The sequence below is a fragment of the Hippocampus guttulatus genome, chromosome 12, assembly GCF_054856545.1.
Source record: "Hippocampus guttulatus isolate MCC_2025c chromosome 12, RoL_Hgut_1.0, whole genome shotgun sequence".
NCBI lineage: Eukaryota > Metazoa > Chordata > Actinopteri > Syngnathiformes > Syngnathidae > Hippocampus > Hippocampus guttulatus.
This window is the reverse complement of record NC_141272.1, coordinates 20,398,022-20,413,937: the sequence shown is the minus strand read 5'-3', so window position 1 is coordinate 20,413,937 and position 15,916 is coordinate 20,398,022. Positions and strand designations below refer to the sequence as shown.

The 15,916-nt window shown below is 44.9% G+C and overlaps 1 protein-coding gene across 3 annotated transcripts in view; it reads right to left on the bottom strand.

Annotated features, from left to right (window-relative positions):
• Nucleotides 1-2,103, bottom strand: part of brip1 (BRCA1 interacting helicase 1) — a 75,451-nt gene extending 73,348 nt beyond the window's left edge. For 2 of the 3 annotated variants that reach the window (XR_015102477.1, XM_086125576.1), the window contains exon 1: nucleotides 1,742-2,103. Coding sequence is in view for 2 of the 3 variants with exons in the window: in XM_086125576.1 (XP_085981702.1) it covers nucleotides 1,742-1,834 (93 nt within the window). In the remaining variant the exon portion in view is untranslated. The remainder of the gene's footprint in view (nucleotides 1-1,741) is intronic. The other variant, XM_086125575.1, reaches the window with a different exon arrangement.
• Between the last annotated feature and the right edge of the window lie 13,813 nt (nucleotides 2,104-15,916).

The following is a 15,916-nucleotide window of genomic DNA, read 5'->3' as shown; positions in this document are numbered from 1 at the left end:
AGGTTTTCTGATGCTGTAAAAATGTGTCGAATAAATATTAAACGTCAACATTTCGTCAAAGAATATTTGCGTCATAATCTGCGACACACCTTTCTATTAGCAGTCAGGGGGCTGTTGTAAAAATAATAAAAAATAGAAAGCTGCCTTTCATGTACAATTCACCAAGGGTACTTGCTAAGAATGGGAATCTGGGCGGAAAAGGGAAGCATTTTTAAACGGTACATGTGAGCGACGATAGTTAGCACACTGCGAAAGTGCATCCCGTGCCTCGCTCATTTTAGCGGCCGTTATGGCTGTTGCTCATTACGGCATATGTGTGTAAGGGCATACGTATGCACGCGTGTGTGGTAACGGGTCGATCGCGGGAGGTTGGTTGTTCGAAAAGTAGATTTTCTGTCCAAAATGTTTGGGCACCCCTCCTCTACAGGATGAACTTCAGGGGGAAAAAAGACCCTTTTAATCATGAATATACCGTATTTTCCGCACTATAAGACGCACCGAAAAGTCTTCCATTTTCTGAAAAGCTCACAGCGCCTTAAAATCCGGTGCACCTTGTGTATGTATGGTCATTACGGGAATATGTCAACCCCAAAATGGCTCCTTGCTGGAGACATGCTTACAGTGTTATAACTTGCTGTTGGTTCAGTGAACTGTGTCGCTGCTTTATTAAATACGTTTTTGGGAAGAAATTTCATCTGTGCTGTATGTTACACATACGTACAGCACATTTGACAATAAAGTAGTATTCAATTCTATTCAATTCAATCGTTCTCTTCCACTTATCCAAGATTGGGTCGTGGATCTGGACTAATGTCCTTTTCTAACTCCACAACTTTTTTTGTCATTCTCGATGGTCGCACTGCCAGGCTACCAGATAAATACTGTTCTGTGTCTTGGACATTGCGAGACGCCACACTACAAGTCGATCATCGGCCAGCCCTCGCCCAATCGTCGCATGTTTCCTTCAAGATACGCCACAGGTCTGTCGGGGAGGCGGGACAAGCCAGCTGTCAAAATTAAGTCTACGGAGGGATTATGTGCACGTGTTTGCTCTCTGCTCAGAAAAGCAAAAATTAAAAACAAAAAAAAAGTGTGTGTGTGTATATATATATACCTGTATACAAATATATACATAGAGAGACGGACCCAGGGAAGAAAGGACTGTTTATACTCCACAAAGAACTTTAGGTAAGGAATTTGTTTAATGACACCCCGTTTGCCAATCATCGACTAGCTTTGTGAGCAAACGAGCATGAGTTGTGATATTAAGTATACTTTCCAATATTTACTGTTAAGAAACAATATCTTGTATCCTCATTTCTGTAATGATGTGATGTGTTCTTTATTTTGAACGGATCTGGCAACCCAAGACACTACGCCATATCCGGTCTTTACCTTTTCTCGACATTTCGTTCGTTTGTTTGTTTTTACGCGCCACGTACAGACTCGTCATTAGTAGGAGGGCACTGTCTTTCAAATGGTCAATGCCGAGGAACCAATCGAAGGACGTAGGGCATGTCACACTGTGCGGCAAGACGAACACAAATCCCGTCATGCCAGACTTTGTCATCGCGGTCGTGAAGCGTCCAGCGCGCCAGACGACCAAAAGATTATGTCACACCACATGGCTCCCATGCGTCAAGACCACTCAAAATAGGAGGACATGAATATCAGTGAAGGTTGCTGGGTTCGTTCTTTTGAACAAAAATAAATATGTTTATTAAAGACAAATTTTACATACTGAATTCATCATGGCCAGCTGGGATGGATACGCCTTGCAGGGGAACTGGATCCGCACACCCCCGATGGTGTACTCCACGCAGGATGCAGTCATGTTACTCACTTTATGTCATAAGTTAAACAAACATCCGCACACTTCCGTCTCCAATTGAGCAATCGCTATTGATGACTACCAAACAAACGTTTTAACTGATGACTAATGCAGTCGTGAACGCCTGAAAGTTCCAACCACAGCAAAGTTTTCTTCTTCGTTTCTACTTCAGCCCAATCACGAATCCCAACACCCACACTACGCCGCGGGCCCCGTCCAAATAACGACATTACAATTTCCTACTCGAATTAAGTGTACGGGTGATACTACGTAATTTTCAAGACCATAAGTTCAATTTCCGAAGGAGTTGCGGAATTGAGACGAGGCACGTGACGCCATCAACTTGCGCCATCATGTTGGGTGCGTCATCAACAATCGCGGCACCATATTTTGTTTTCACAATTTTGCTACTTGAAATTATATTAGAAATGCTGTAAAGTAATAATGAACTAAAAAGTCGGAGCAGACTTACAGTCAATGGCAGCCATGGCCTCCCTGTCTTACTATTTGCGGCCCCTGCACGTTCTGCGCAGAAGGTCGCTTAGTACGACTACTACACTAGAACAAATTACGTAGATGACTTTAATTGCAGTGAAAAATAATTGTAGCTCCACTAAAACTTGTAATTGACTTTTTATATAGTTTCAATATTTGATTCACATGCATTATTATTATTGTTATTATTATTTAGTTCGAGGATTTCTCTCACTAATTCATGCAACATGTTTTTTAATACATTTTTATTTTTTTATAACAATTTAGAACAACTGAAGATGAATAACATTAACAGTTTAGACACACTACTTATATTTTTGATTATAACCGGTACTTCAGGCACCAAAATATTTGTTGCTTATTATTTTAGCCTTGGGGGAAGTATAAAATATCCATTCATTTTCTAATCCGCTTATCTTCGCTGATGTGCTGGAGCCTATCCCAACTGTCTTCAGGAAGTGAGCAGGGGACACCCTGAACTAGTTGCCAGCCAATTACAGGGCACGCATAGACGAACAACCATTCGTGCTCACAATCACACCTAGGGACAATTTAAAGCAGGGGTGCCCATTAGGTCGATCCTGATCTACCGGTAGATCTAAGACGGGTCCCAAGTAGATCCGAGGAGTGTCGAGGAGAAAAAAAACAAACAACCATTTGTGTGTCTTTGTACATGCTAGTAATATATTTTTGTGTTAATATACACTGCACCCTAATCATCTTATCAGTCTCATTTTCACTAAAAAAAATATTTAAAAAATAAAATAAAGCAGGTAAATCTTAAATTTACGGTGGCGTGTGATTACGTCACCGGAAGTTGTTAGCGCTCAGCAGTTTGCAATTGCAGCTTGTGATCAGAGCTGTTGCGCTCTATCTTTTATCGTCATGATTCTCATTCAGAGTTTGCTTCGTGTACAATTCACCGAGGGCACGAGCAAAGAATAGGAATCTAGGAGGGCCCAGGGAGCTACGATAGTTAACAGGCTGCAAAAGTGCGTCGCATGCCTCCGTTTCAGGCTGTTTCTCATCATGGCATGCGTGCGTGTGTGTGTGTGTGCGCGTGTGTGTGTGCGCGTGCGCATGCGCGCGCCGGTAAGGGTAGATCCCGGGAGTTTAGTTGATCGAAAAGTAGATCTTCGATCCAAAAAGTTTGGGCACCCCTGATTTAAAGTGTTCCATTAACCAGCCATGCATGTTTTTGGAATGTGGGAGGAAACCATAGGAGCCGGAGAAAATCCATGCAGACACACGTAGAACATGCAAAGGCCACACAGCAATTTGAGGACAGAAAAATAACCTCAAATGAAAATACATAGTCTTTATTGTCATGTTCTGTGGTGCAGATGCAAAAAAAAAAGTTGTTGATAACATAAAATACAACCAATAATAACTTGAAGATGACAAGTAGGGATGGGCAATATATCTTCATCATATCGAAATCGAGCTATATAATTGTTTAATTTTGAAATGTTATGTCAGAAACAACCCCCCGCCCAAAAAAAAAAAAAAAAAAAAAGGATTACTGTACTGTCATAAGGACAATATACACTGGACTTTACGACATGCCGAAAACAGCTGCTACTGGGTTCCTAGAACAACACCTGTGTTCATGCTCAGAAATAGTATTACCGTTTACGCTGGACTGGACTGTTTCCAAGCGAGAAGTACAGCTTTTCTATAACTTCAAATACTTGTGCAGACATTGTATTACAGTACTTTACAAGTTTAACGACGTAACATGAACGGGTCTGCAGTGCGTCCTGACACATTGAATAAATTTGTTTTTTCCAGCAGTAAACAACACACCAAACAACCACAGGAGAAAGCTCTAAGGCTACATATAACCTGCATTAAAAAGCCACTTTATACAACAGAATATAACTCATAACATTTACCAGAAAGAAAAACTAGAGATCCTTTGAATAATTTGAGTTTAAACATAGCATAGAATCATTGTTAACATTAATATAAAAAATATAAAATAAATATAGATCAATTTACAAGAATAAGTTTCCTAACAATGTTTTTACTCTGTAACAGAAACAATTTGAAGAGCATCACTTTGCCTGAAATTAAAAAAATATAAATAAATGACAGCACCACTGCCACCTACTGTACTGGATGTTCTTACAATACAAAGAAAATGCTGCTGATATACTTCCAGCTTCGACAAAATGATGACATGCATCACACCAATCCCTGCTGCCCTTTACTCGCTACGTGGGAATTTTAGAATTGATTTTAAGATAATGCAGATTAATTTTGAAGCCTAAATGGTCAGGCTTCTGCCACACTCCATATGAGCTTAAGTCAGGGGTGTCCAAAGTCAGTCCTCAAGGGCCGCTGTCCTGCCTGTTTTCCAGCTCTCCCAAGAGCAACACACCTGATTCAAATAATCAGGAACGTTCTAATGCTGTTTCAGAGCTGATCATCTGAATCAGGTGTGTTGCAGCCACGAGAGCTGGAAAACAGGCAGGACAGTGGCCCTCCAGGCCCGGAGCTGGACATGCCTGGCCGAAGTGATACTTGAGATGTTTGGGGCTTTACTTGTGGTCCCTAAATTCCATTTGGTCTACAAATGAGACAAAACCTTTGCAGTTCAAACTCTGCATCTAAGGTCCAACTGTAGGCTAATGCGATCCAAATACGATGTTTATGCCCATATGTAACCTATATCATATTTTTTCATTCTTGGCGGAATGCATGATTTTTACTGCATCAATTACCCACAAAGTGGAAAATAAAGATTCAGTTTCTAGCAGAGCCGTCCTGATGTCGGGTTTTAATATCCTTTTTCAATTTCTATGTGTGTGTGTGTGTAGGCGGTTCGGATCATGGATGGATGGGTGTGTGTGCGTGTGTGTGTGTGTGTGTGTGTGTGTGCATGTGTGTGCGCGCGTGTGTGTGTGTGTGTATCTCATTTCAGATAGTGCCTGAGCTGACCTGCTCAGCTTCATGAAAACATGATTGTACTCACTGGAAACATGAGATTCCCGGCTTATAGATCATGGGGACCGAAACCTGTGTCAGCAGCTTGTTTTTCCACTCTCCGGCCTAACCACATTCTTTTGACCTTCAGAAGTGAAAAGGAAGTCAGTTTTACTTATATGGTACTCATCACAGAAAGGTCAAGAGAGAATTACCCCCCTAAATTCCAACCATCGACCTCATCGTGGTGGGGGGGTGAACGGGTAATCTACCCGGCCAACAGAAGGCTCTGGTAGAAGCAGGGCTGGGGACCAGGCTTTTCAATAAATTCCGATGAAACCTCTTCATGACTCGAGCTACGGCGTCCGCGGGAACCGACGCGCCTGCCCTCAGCTCGACGGGGTGAGTGATAAATGTGCAAGTCGGGCACCACTACCCCCTCCACCATCACCTCCTCCGACCCCGTGAGTGCCTCAAAATTGCTTGCTGTAACATCCCCCTTAAACTCTCCGAGACGAAGGGACCCAAGCCCTCACCATGAGGTCACTTCACAACTATGGCGTCAGTGTGGCATGCCTTTCCGAAGTACACCTCCCTGATGCCGGGCAGCTAGAGCTGAAGGTCCCTGGTGTCGATGTGGTCTACAACCTCTACCACAGTGGAGTGACGGACAACAGCGGCTGGCACGGCGTTGCAATCGCCCTTGCTCCCGAGGCACATGCTGCACTGCTGGGGTGGGAACCCATCTCCCCCCGCCTTGCCACGGTGCGCTTGAGGGGTGCCATTGCCAACATCTCTGTCGTGGCGGTATACGCGCCCACATTGAACGCTGCTGACGTGGACAAGGAGCAGTTCTATCATAAGCTCCAGACGACTGTCGATGGCATCCCCTCCAATGACATCCTGGTGGTCGCAGGAGACTGGAATGCGCGCACCGGACCGGCGACTGACACCACGCGACGAGTGCTGGGGCGTTTTGCTCTGGGAGGACGCTGCGACAATGGCGAACGGCTCGTTAACTTCGCCGCCTCAAATCGCCTAGTCGTGATGAATACACGCTTCCAACATCCCCAACATCAGCTAGTCACCTGGTACTAGCAGTTCAGTTTCCTGAGCAGGTACATCCTCTGGTGGCATTTTGTCTGGATTACCTCGGTGTTGGAGGAGAACCTCAGGTTATTGTCCAGGATGGTCCCCGGGTACTTGTATTTGGATACAGTTTCCGTTGGAGTCCCCTGGATGATGGTGGGGATTGTCGAGGCCAGCTCTCTCTGTTTTCTGGAGAAGGTCACCAGCATGTCCTTGGTCTTGCTGACATTCAGTTCCAGCCGGGAGGCATCACACCACCTGCTGCAGGGCGGGACCATGGTGTTGCGTGGAGCCGGAGAGCAGAGAAACTAGGACAGTGTCGTCAGCGAACTTCACCAGGGCGGGACCATGGTGTTGCGTGGAGCCGGAGAGCAGAGAAACTAGGACAGTGTCGTCAGCGAACTTCACCAGGTGGCTGTTGGGGTGTGAGGACCTGCATTCATCCGTGTACAGGATGAAGAGCAGTGGCGAGTGCATGCAGCCCTGTGGGGAGCCTGTGGAGGTGGTGAGGAGGTCAGACAGGTTGTTGTTGTCTCTGTGTTCTGTGTGTGAGGAAGTCCAGGATCCAGAGGATGAGTTGGTTGTTCAGGGAGAAGCTCTGCTTGAACCTTTGTGCCAGGATGTGAGGCTGCAGGGTGTTGAAGGCGGAGGAGAAGTCAGTAAACAGAATCCTGGCCAGGGTGTTGGGGAATTTCACATGTTTTGGATGGTGTCGATGATGAAAGGCTTTGGCATCGTTGATATCTCTGCCTGCCTGGTATGCAAATTGGAGGGGGTCGAGGCGTGAGCTGGTCTTTGTGAGGATGTGCTGCTTGACGATCCTCTCCATGGCTTTCATCACGTGGGAGGTGAGGGCCACAGGGCGGAGGTCGTTCAGGGTCTTGGGGTTGTTGTTCTTGGGAATGGGGGTGATGGTGGAGTGCTTCCACAGTTTCGGGATGGTGGCGGTGTTCATGGAGGACTGGAATAAGAGCTGGAAAACGCACCTGAGCTGGTCAGCGCAGTACTTGAGGACCCGGCCACTGACGTTGTCGGCTCCTGGTGCACTGTTGATCTTGGTCCTCTTGAGAGCCCTCACAACGTCCTCCGTGTAGAGTGTAATTGAAGAGTTGCTGGGCCAGAGGTGGGAACTGATGTTGGTGAGCTGCGTGGAGGTATCAGTCTCGAACCTGGTGTAGAAGGAGTTGAGGACGTTAGCGAGGGAGGCTGGGCTGCTCCCAGGGATGAGGATGGGGGCGGTGCTGGTGGTGGTGTTCACAGCTGCCATTTTCTTCAGGCCCTGCCAGGCTGCACGGAGGTTACCGCCATTAAGTTTCTCCTCCACCTTGCACTTGTATTGCAGCTTGGCGATCTTGATGGCTCTCTTGACCTCCCTGTTGATCTCCTTTTTCTCCACCTCGGTGCCCGAGAAGAAGGTGTGCTTCTTCCTGTTGATGATCTCCTTTTTTGTTGTTGGTGAAGATGGTGACAGTTTTGGAGGGGATGAAGGTTTCCTCACAGAAGCGGATATATGAGGAGACTACATCCACCTGGACATTGATGTCGTCGGAGGGGGAGAGAAGGTTGCACCAATCCGTGGACTCTCGGCACCCCTGGAGGGCGGTGATGCTCTTCTGCGTCCACTGTTTGATGGTTTTGGTTACCTTCTCTACTCTCCTGATGGCCGGGCTCTAGGCAGGGAGGAGCAGGATGGCTCTACATGGCGGACAATTGGCGTTTGTCTGGAAGCTGTTCCATAATATGCACGTACTGTCGCAACGTCACTCGAGTGAAGCGCGTCTCAGCAGCCAATAGTCTGCTGTTCTCTGCTGTGCGCGCGTGAGCGCCACATATTAAAGAAGCTTTGAACTACGACAACAGCTAAGCTAGCCTAGCCGATGTAATGATGGTCAGCAGACAAGGTTTACGTTTTATGTGACTTTTAATAACGTGGCAGAGTCATCAAACATGCGGTGTGCTCACTCGCAGTCACTTCCTGGAACTCCCCCTTATAGGCGGGACCTCTCAATCAACTGGCGTATGACCTACAGTACAAACGTTCATAAAGCACTTCTCATATAATAATAGCCTATTATATGACAGCCAACACGACGCTTGAAATCAGACGGATACGTTTTTCTGATAATCTGTGTGTTTTCCGTTTTGCCCAAATATATTTTTTTATTCGAGCGAGGGTGAGGTCTGGCTTGTTTCGGCAGGCGGCATCGTGTCGCCAGACGCACTTCCTTATAAACACTGTGTGGCGGGCTTTTACTTCGTCGACGCCCCCTGGACTGAGTCGACGCCCCCTGGACTGAGTCGACTCCGTCTGGACTGTGTCACGCAGCCTGGACTGTGTCAACGCAGTCCAGGCTGTGCCCACGCAGTTCACGTGTTGATCACGTAATCTCATGAAGCAGCACACGCACCGAAATGTGGATCGCTCTGTGAGCCCGACGCATGCGTCAACGCATCGGTGTCGCTGGACCCATCACTAGCGTTTCATGCTGTACTGTGTCGGTCTTGTGACCTTATTTTATAAATAAATATTTTTTTTCTCGACCTTTTCCTTGTCTGTGTTTGTGAGATCTGCTCCTGTTCCTGACTGGTCCTTAACATAACATTTACAACAGTATATTCTATGCAGCTCTATGTTCTATGACAATCAGGTTCATAGATCAATATGAATTAAGAAGCAAAATCCGTAATTGGTCGTTATCTGCTGTCCATGTACTGTCAACACAGACAGCCCACTCGATCTTTCCTTTTTTGAATGAACATATGTAATGCCTGCAACAACATACACTATATAACTAAAATGTTATACCTTGACATTCATAAAACCCAAATAAAATTTGTTCATGGAAGCAAACAGAACCCTTAATCATCACTGACCCGATTACTTTGTCCTTGAGATGAACGACCCACTGTAGAGTTTATGAAGCTATTTGGGTCATTGAGAAGTGCTCCAGTTTTCCAGCTTCTATCTTTTTCTGTACTTGTAGGCAAAAGACGGTTGCATGTGAGGTTACGATCAGTTGATTTATCCTTATCGTTGTCGTTATGAATATGAATACTAATTTAACATGCCTGTGAATCTGCCAACAAAGGGGCCCATGTTACTGCTGATGTCTGTTGAGATTTAGGCTCTGACATTGGAGAATTCTTTCCAGGATTTTGTTTGGTTTTTTTCCGTGGTTTAATAATATGAATTGGATGAAAAGAACATTTTAGTAGAAAATGAAAAATAATGTAGTCTCTTTCTGAGAGGAGGAAAATGATTAAAGCAGTAAGGCCAGCAGTGAAAACAATGGCAACACACCTGTGTGAGAGAGTTAAAAGATATTGTTGGCTGTGTGTGTTTTCTGTTTGTGTGAAGGAGTAGAGCTGGGATCAACGAACGTATCACAGGATGGTTTCATCTTCAGCTCAAAGAGATCATCCTGCCGTGATGGTCCATTTTTCATAAATAAGCAATTTTTTATTTTATTTTTATTTATTAGGAAGACATTAGCTTGCATTTTCAATTCTATCAATTTGTTTAAAACTTTAAAACCACCCCCTGGAAATGAGGAATATGGCCACGCCCCTCCCTTCCCTCCATGTCTTGGTGGGAGTCATGGGAAGGACCAGAGACTTTTTGTCATTCAAAATTATTATCAATACATCACTACTATTGTCAAAATAACGGGGATCAATCAGCCCCAAAATGTATGTGGACATCTCTCCTTGGGCCCACTTCAAACTGAAAGGATCACAAAACAATTAGCCTTTCCATGGCTGAACCGAACAAGAAATGAGCAGCCTATGTGCAGTTTCTGTCATGTCTTGTCTGTTTTCTTTCATAAGTCACCAAGATCCTTAAAGACAAAGAGTTCCTAAAGGCTTTAGGTCATCTTAATTGTTCATCAGTCGTGATCTATTAAATTTAAATCTGTAAAGGTCAATAAGTAAGCTTCACTTAACTTTTTCCCAGAAGGCCACCTGGGTACTCCCTACAATGCCGATCCAAAAATTAAAGGCTGTAAACGGCCCCACTCGGCTGAGGTTGGCCTCATTGCTCGAAATCCAGTGCCCCGAATTTTCCGAAGACCAACTTTGAAATTTAAACAAGGCTACCTCTGGGGCTTGTCTCGCAGCTTACATTTGATGCCAATATATCCAAAACATTGTGCGGATCACTTTTATTTATGCACAGATTGAAATGGACAACAGTAGGAATGTGCATATGAATTTTTGTTAATCGCCGTTTCAGACATTACATGACAACAGAACATATATCTATATATATATACAGTATCTCTCTCTCTCTCTCTCTCTCTCTCTCAGAGAGAGAGAGAGAGAGAGAGAGAGAGAGAGAGAGAGCAAGGGAGAGACTGAATTAGTGTGCTTCACTTGTTTTTTGACGCCATCAGTGATATGGGAGTGCAAGGAGTTGCAGATCAATAGTGACGGAGCTGCATGAAAAAAGCCGCCTGGTCTCTTGATGTAAATTTCTCTTAGCCACTCACTCATTTTTTCCTCATTCATCCATCCCTTCGAGTTAGCTTTGATGGCGGCGCCGGTTGGAAAGTTTCAATTTGGTGCGGTCTTCCTCTTGAAAATAACCATGGGTGGAAGTTTCTGGCCATTAGCCTGGCAGGCGAGAACTATCGTGAAAGATGCTTTCCCATTCCCTGTGGTGCGAACATTCCCCGTACATGATCCTGTTTTATCCACAGTGCAGTTAACAGGAATATCAAAGGTGAGTGGAACCTCGTCCATGTTGACGATGTGCTCTGGTCGGATATGTAAATTTCAGTGATTTTGTTTTTGCAGTATGCACGGAAAGTGGCAAGCTTTTCTTTGTAGTCTTGAGGCAGTTGCTGCGAAACAGTGGTTCGTGTGCGGATAGAGAGATGACATCTTTTCATAAATCGAAAGCACCAAGAAGGACCGCCACTAAATTCATTTATTTTAAGTTCCTGTGCCAGCGCTTTTGCATTTATTCGAATTGTGACTGTAGACGCACTAATACCTGCTGCTCTCTGCTCAACAACCCATTGTTCGAGTTGGTCCTCCAACTGTGGCCATCGTGCTTTGTTTCCTCGGAAGTTCTGTTTAGTCTTCTTTTCCTGGCACAGGGCGTCTTGTTGCTTCCGCCACTTCTGCACCATTGATTCATTCAGGTTGAACTCTCTCGCTGCTACTCTAGTTCCCTTTTCAATTGTATAACCGATCGCCCTAAGTTTAAAATCTGCATTGTATGCATGTCTCTTGCAAGGAGCCATTTTGGGGTCTTGACACAGTCACATCTTCAGCAAGCTGCAAAATCAGTGTCGAATCATGCTGTTGACTCTGATCAGTATCTCATCATCTGTGTACTCTCTGATCATTGTCTCTTCATGCTGTTGAGTTTGCTACGTGCGCGCGAGGGCTTGGGGGCAGTGGCGGTTCTGGGGGGGGGGCAACGGGGGCCAGTGCCCCTGTAGCACTGATTCTGCCCCCCCCCTCTGGCCCCCCCTCCGAGCGTAGATGACACAGTCGCCCCGAGTCGCTGACGCGAAAGGTGGAACCAAAGTGCGTGGCTTAATATTCTAGTCGGACCCTTTAGTGTGCTGCACCACTTAAAAATGAGCGGGAAAATGAGAAGCAGTCCGCAGAGAAGGAAATTACCACGACAGGAGTGCTATTTTCGACACACCATTTATATTGTCGATGTAAAATCACAAAACGAAACAAGCCCCCAACAGTAGCATTATTAATTCTAATTCCTCTTCACTTAAACATTTAACGTTAAAAATGAAAAGAAAAACGGACATTACATCATATTTCTATATAGAAACAAATTGATCCAGACATAGAGAGAGTCAGATGATGATGGTGGTGAGAGTTCTGAAGAGGAGCAAGTTGAAAGCACCAGAGAGGGAGAGTCAGAGGACACGGGATTCATTTATTTTCAGAGCAAGGACACGGAGCAGGAAAGGGATACAAATGAAGATCCTGAGAATGAGGAAGACGAGACTGCAATAGAAGTGGAGTGTGAGACACAGACAGAGGATATTTGCGCTTCAACAAGCACTGGACCATCAGGTATGTGATGCTGAAAAGAACACGATCCTGTTTTGTGTGTGCGTGTGTGCGTGTGTGTGTGTGTGTGTGCGTGAGTGTGTGTGTAACTTTTAGTCTCCTTTTTATTTTAATTTTTATTTAACAGGATCAATATATAAGACTTTGCCTTTTAAAATTTGGATAATTATATGCATGTAAACATCTAGCTTCAGTGTATTTGCAATTTTTGTCCCCGGTCAGGCTTGAGAATGTATACATTTATATTTATTTAATACAATTACAAAAATAATGAATACAATTAATAAATAGCATCAATCAATTCATTTTAGACAATTGTGTATGTCTGACTGCCTCAGCAATGTAAGTGTAGCGGGTTAGTGAATATGCTGTGTCCATGCAGAACTTGTGTTTACATATATTTGGTTTGTCTTTGTCCACAGACATCAGTTGATGTGAAGAGGACCCGCCAATGCAGCCAGACCTAAAACAGTTTCCCAGGACCCTGATGGGGGACAGGAGAAGGAGCTTCAAGGCAGGCTGGTACCATATCATCCCTTGGCTTGAATATTCTCAACAGATGGACACGGCGTATTGTTACGCTTGCAGACATTTTAGCCCTCCTAATACAGTTTTTTTTTCTCATCACTGTAATGTTATGACTACAATTTCAAAGTTTGATGAAATAAAAAGTCAAATAAGATTTCGAATCTGTCTTTTTAGCCCTGTGTTGAATGTGCCCCTCCATCAAAACCCCTGGCCCCAGCCCGGCCCCCTCAGTGAAATTGATCCAGAACTGCCACTGCTTGGGGGGGCACATGCTATTGGGAGAGCTAGTGCAAGAGTGAAAGCGAAAGTGAGCCGGAGTGAGAGAAAGAGAGAAAGAGTGGGGGTGATTGGGCTTGTCCGAAAAAAGCAGCGCGTCTCTCTTCACCTCCTCCTTGTCAATTCCGATTCATTGTCTTATCATAAAGAGATTGGCTGCGCGGGGATAGCTGGCCAGCAGCTTGCTGGAGGTTAACGGCTGCTACACTGCCAGAGCGGCGTAAAGTGAGAGGAACACAAGTCTCTTTGTCTCTCTCAAAAATACTGTAGGTGGACTGCTGTAGTCTTTGTCTCAAATATGTAAAGTGTTGTCTGTTTAAGAGGGAGGAAATTTCATCTGTGCTGTATGTTACAGCACATTTGACAATAAAGTTGTACTTGATATTTGATATAAATACTCTTTACATATTTTAAACATGTTGGTGCCCACATACACTTCGAAAATTCCTAGAGGGCAGGGGAGCCAACGCTCCATCGCGGTTTTTCACTTATCGTGTCAGGGTCCCAGTCCCCATTAATCACGAGGGAACACTGCATAATCGCTCCTCCTTATTGTGGCAGAGGGGTTTGTGTGTCTCGGTGATCCTCGGAGCTACGTTGTCGGTTGGCTTTTTGCCCATGGTAGGGTCACCAAGGGCAAACAGTTCCATGGTAAGGGACCAGATAAATCAAGGCTCAAAGACCCTCTACGAAGAGAAACAATTTTGTCTCTTATCGCGGATCACCACTAACCCCCTCTGCAGCAAGGTGGGGGCGAGGTGGGGCCTGGTGGACGCACGTATACCCGTGGGGGCCAGCAGAACCCAAAGACATGATGTCCCTGTTCCAATGGGTTTACCACATGTAGGAGGGATTCTGAAAAGACAGACTTGGGCTCGCCCTAAGCACACTGCTTGGGATTCGGTACCAGTCTTTTTGGGAGAGGTTTGACTCTCGTCCACTTTGGGGTTGCCCACGATGAGAGGCGCCGAGCAGGTTCTGGCATATTTACTGTCCAATGGTTCCCTGCCTGTATGTTGGGGTTCACCCTGGTAGATGATAAGGTATCCTCCATCCGTCTTCATGTTTCAGTCTAAAATGCTGGAGAAGTAAAATTCAAAACCAGTCAGCCGTTAATAATTGACCGTGATGACAGGTTGAAGGTTTTCAGCGAGGATACTTTAGCAGGTCTCACAAGGAACAGGCAGTCAAGTCAAGTACAACTTTATTGTCAAATGCGCTGTATGTGCAACATACAGCACGGATTACATTTCTTCCGTCTCAACCAGACAACAAGAGGAGCCGCTGCGGGTGTCCGCGCTGTCATCAAAAGAAAATTTAACATAAAATGACAAAATAGTACAATACAACACATAAGGCACAGACAATCATGCAATCTTAACCACTTTCCTGCATACACTTTGTTGTTTGAAGCAGTTTTAGATGAAAGAGGAGCGAATAAAGTGTCCTTTTCACCAGTGGATCAAAGACGTCATGCTGAAATGTGCACACATCTGCTACAAGCTATGTTTAAAAGCACCAAGAAGCTGTAGCATCCATTAACGAAAAAGAGATTGGCTCTCTTCTCCTGTCCCATGTAAATCCGCTTCAATTCCAAGCCGCAACTCCCAGTGTCACATACGCATTGGCGCTCTGCGCTGACCCTCCTTTCTTCTCATCGTGGGCTCCTCAAGGCATGCATCCATCGAGCCGCAAACTGTCCATCAGCACCGACCTTTCCACTGAACAAAGCGGGGCTGTCCAGCAACGACAGTCAAATGGCGCCGACATTCCTCTGAATCAAAATCAGTGCTGTCGAGAAGGCGCAACCACCAAGGGGCAACCACCAAGCACAGATTCTTCTTCATTGACGAATGTCGTGGCCAAAAATGCTGAAAACAGTCTACATCAGGTCCACACGACATAACAACACCATGTGACAAAACAAAAGCCCAAAAAAAAAAAAAACAACAAAAAACACAAGGCTCTTGAAGAACACTTGCCAACAACTGCCTACTCGGGCACCATCTTGGAAAAAAAACCCAACAATTGCTTTAAATTTTTTTCTCATACAAACACACATTTCCGCTTACATGGCATGAAATATGATACCCACTTCCTAGGTTCGCATGGTAAGTCCAAAGACTTCACAAATTACAACAACAATAAAATGAACAAGTTAGAGCTAAGGGAAATACTTCAGGTGTGCCTGTCAACGTCCAGAAAGGTCACGCATATTCAGTTCGAGCTCTAGTGAGTGAACCATCCCATTAAAAATTTCATATGGTCATTACCGTGACAAATATTGACTTGGACTCGGCTGTTTAAGGATGCATACTGTTTAGGATTTAAAGGAACTGGTGTCGAGCCCAAATGACTTTGGGCATAAGTCAGACCACACCCTGAACTGTTCATCTGTCAGTGGGCAACAGGTAACAATTCCCACTCACATCCAGACCACCACCGAGTGGGAAATGAACCCGGCTTGCCTGTTGGGAAGTCAGTTGAGTGAGCTATTGCTCTGTGACTGACTGTTGCTGGGAATACGCATCTCTGTTTGGTATGTTGAGACAGGCCCAAGTTCAGCAATCATTTCTATCATTTTTAATTGAAAACTTTCAACATGCTCTCACATCCCATCTCACATCATATGTTTAATCCTTTTAAGATGATGAAAGAAATTATAATTGATTTTATGCATTGAGCAAGATATTTTGTAACTATCAAATAAGTTTATGAATG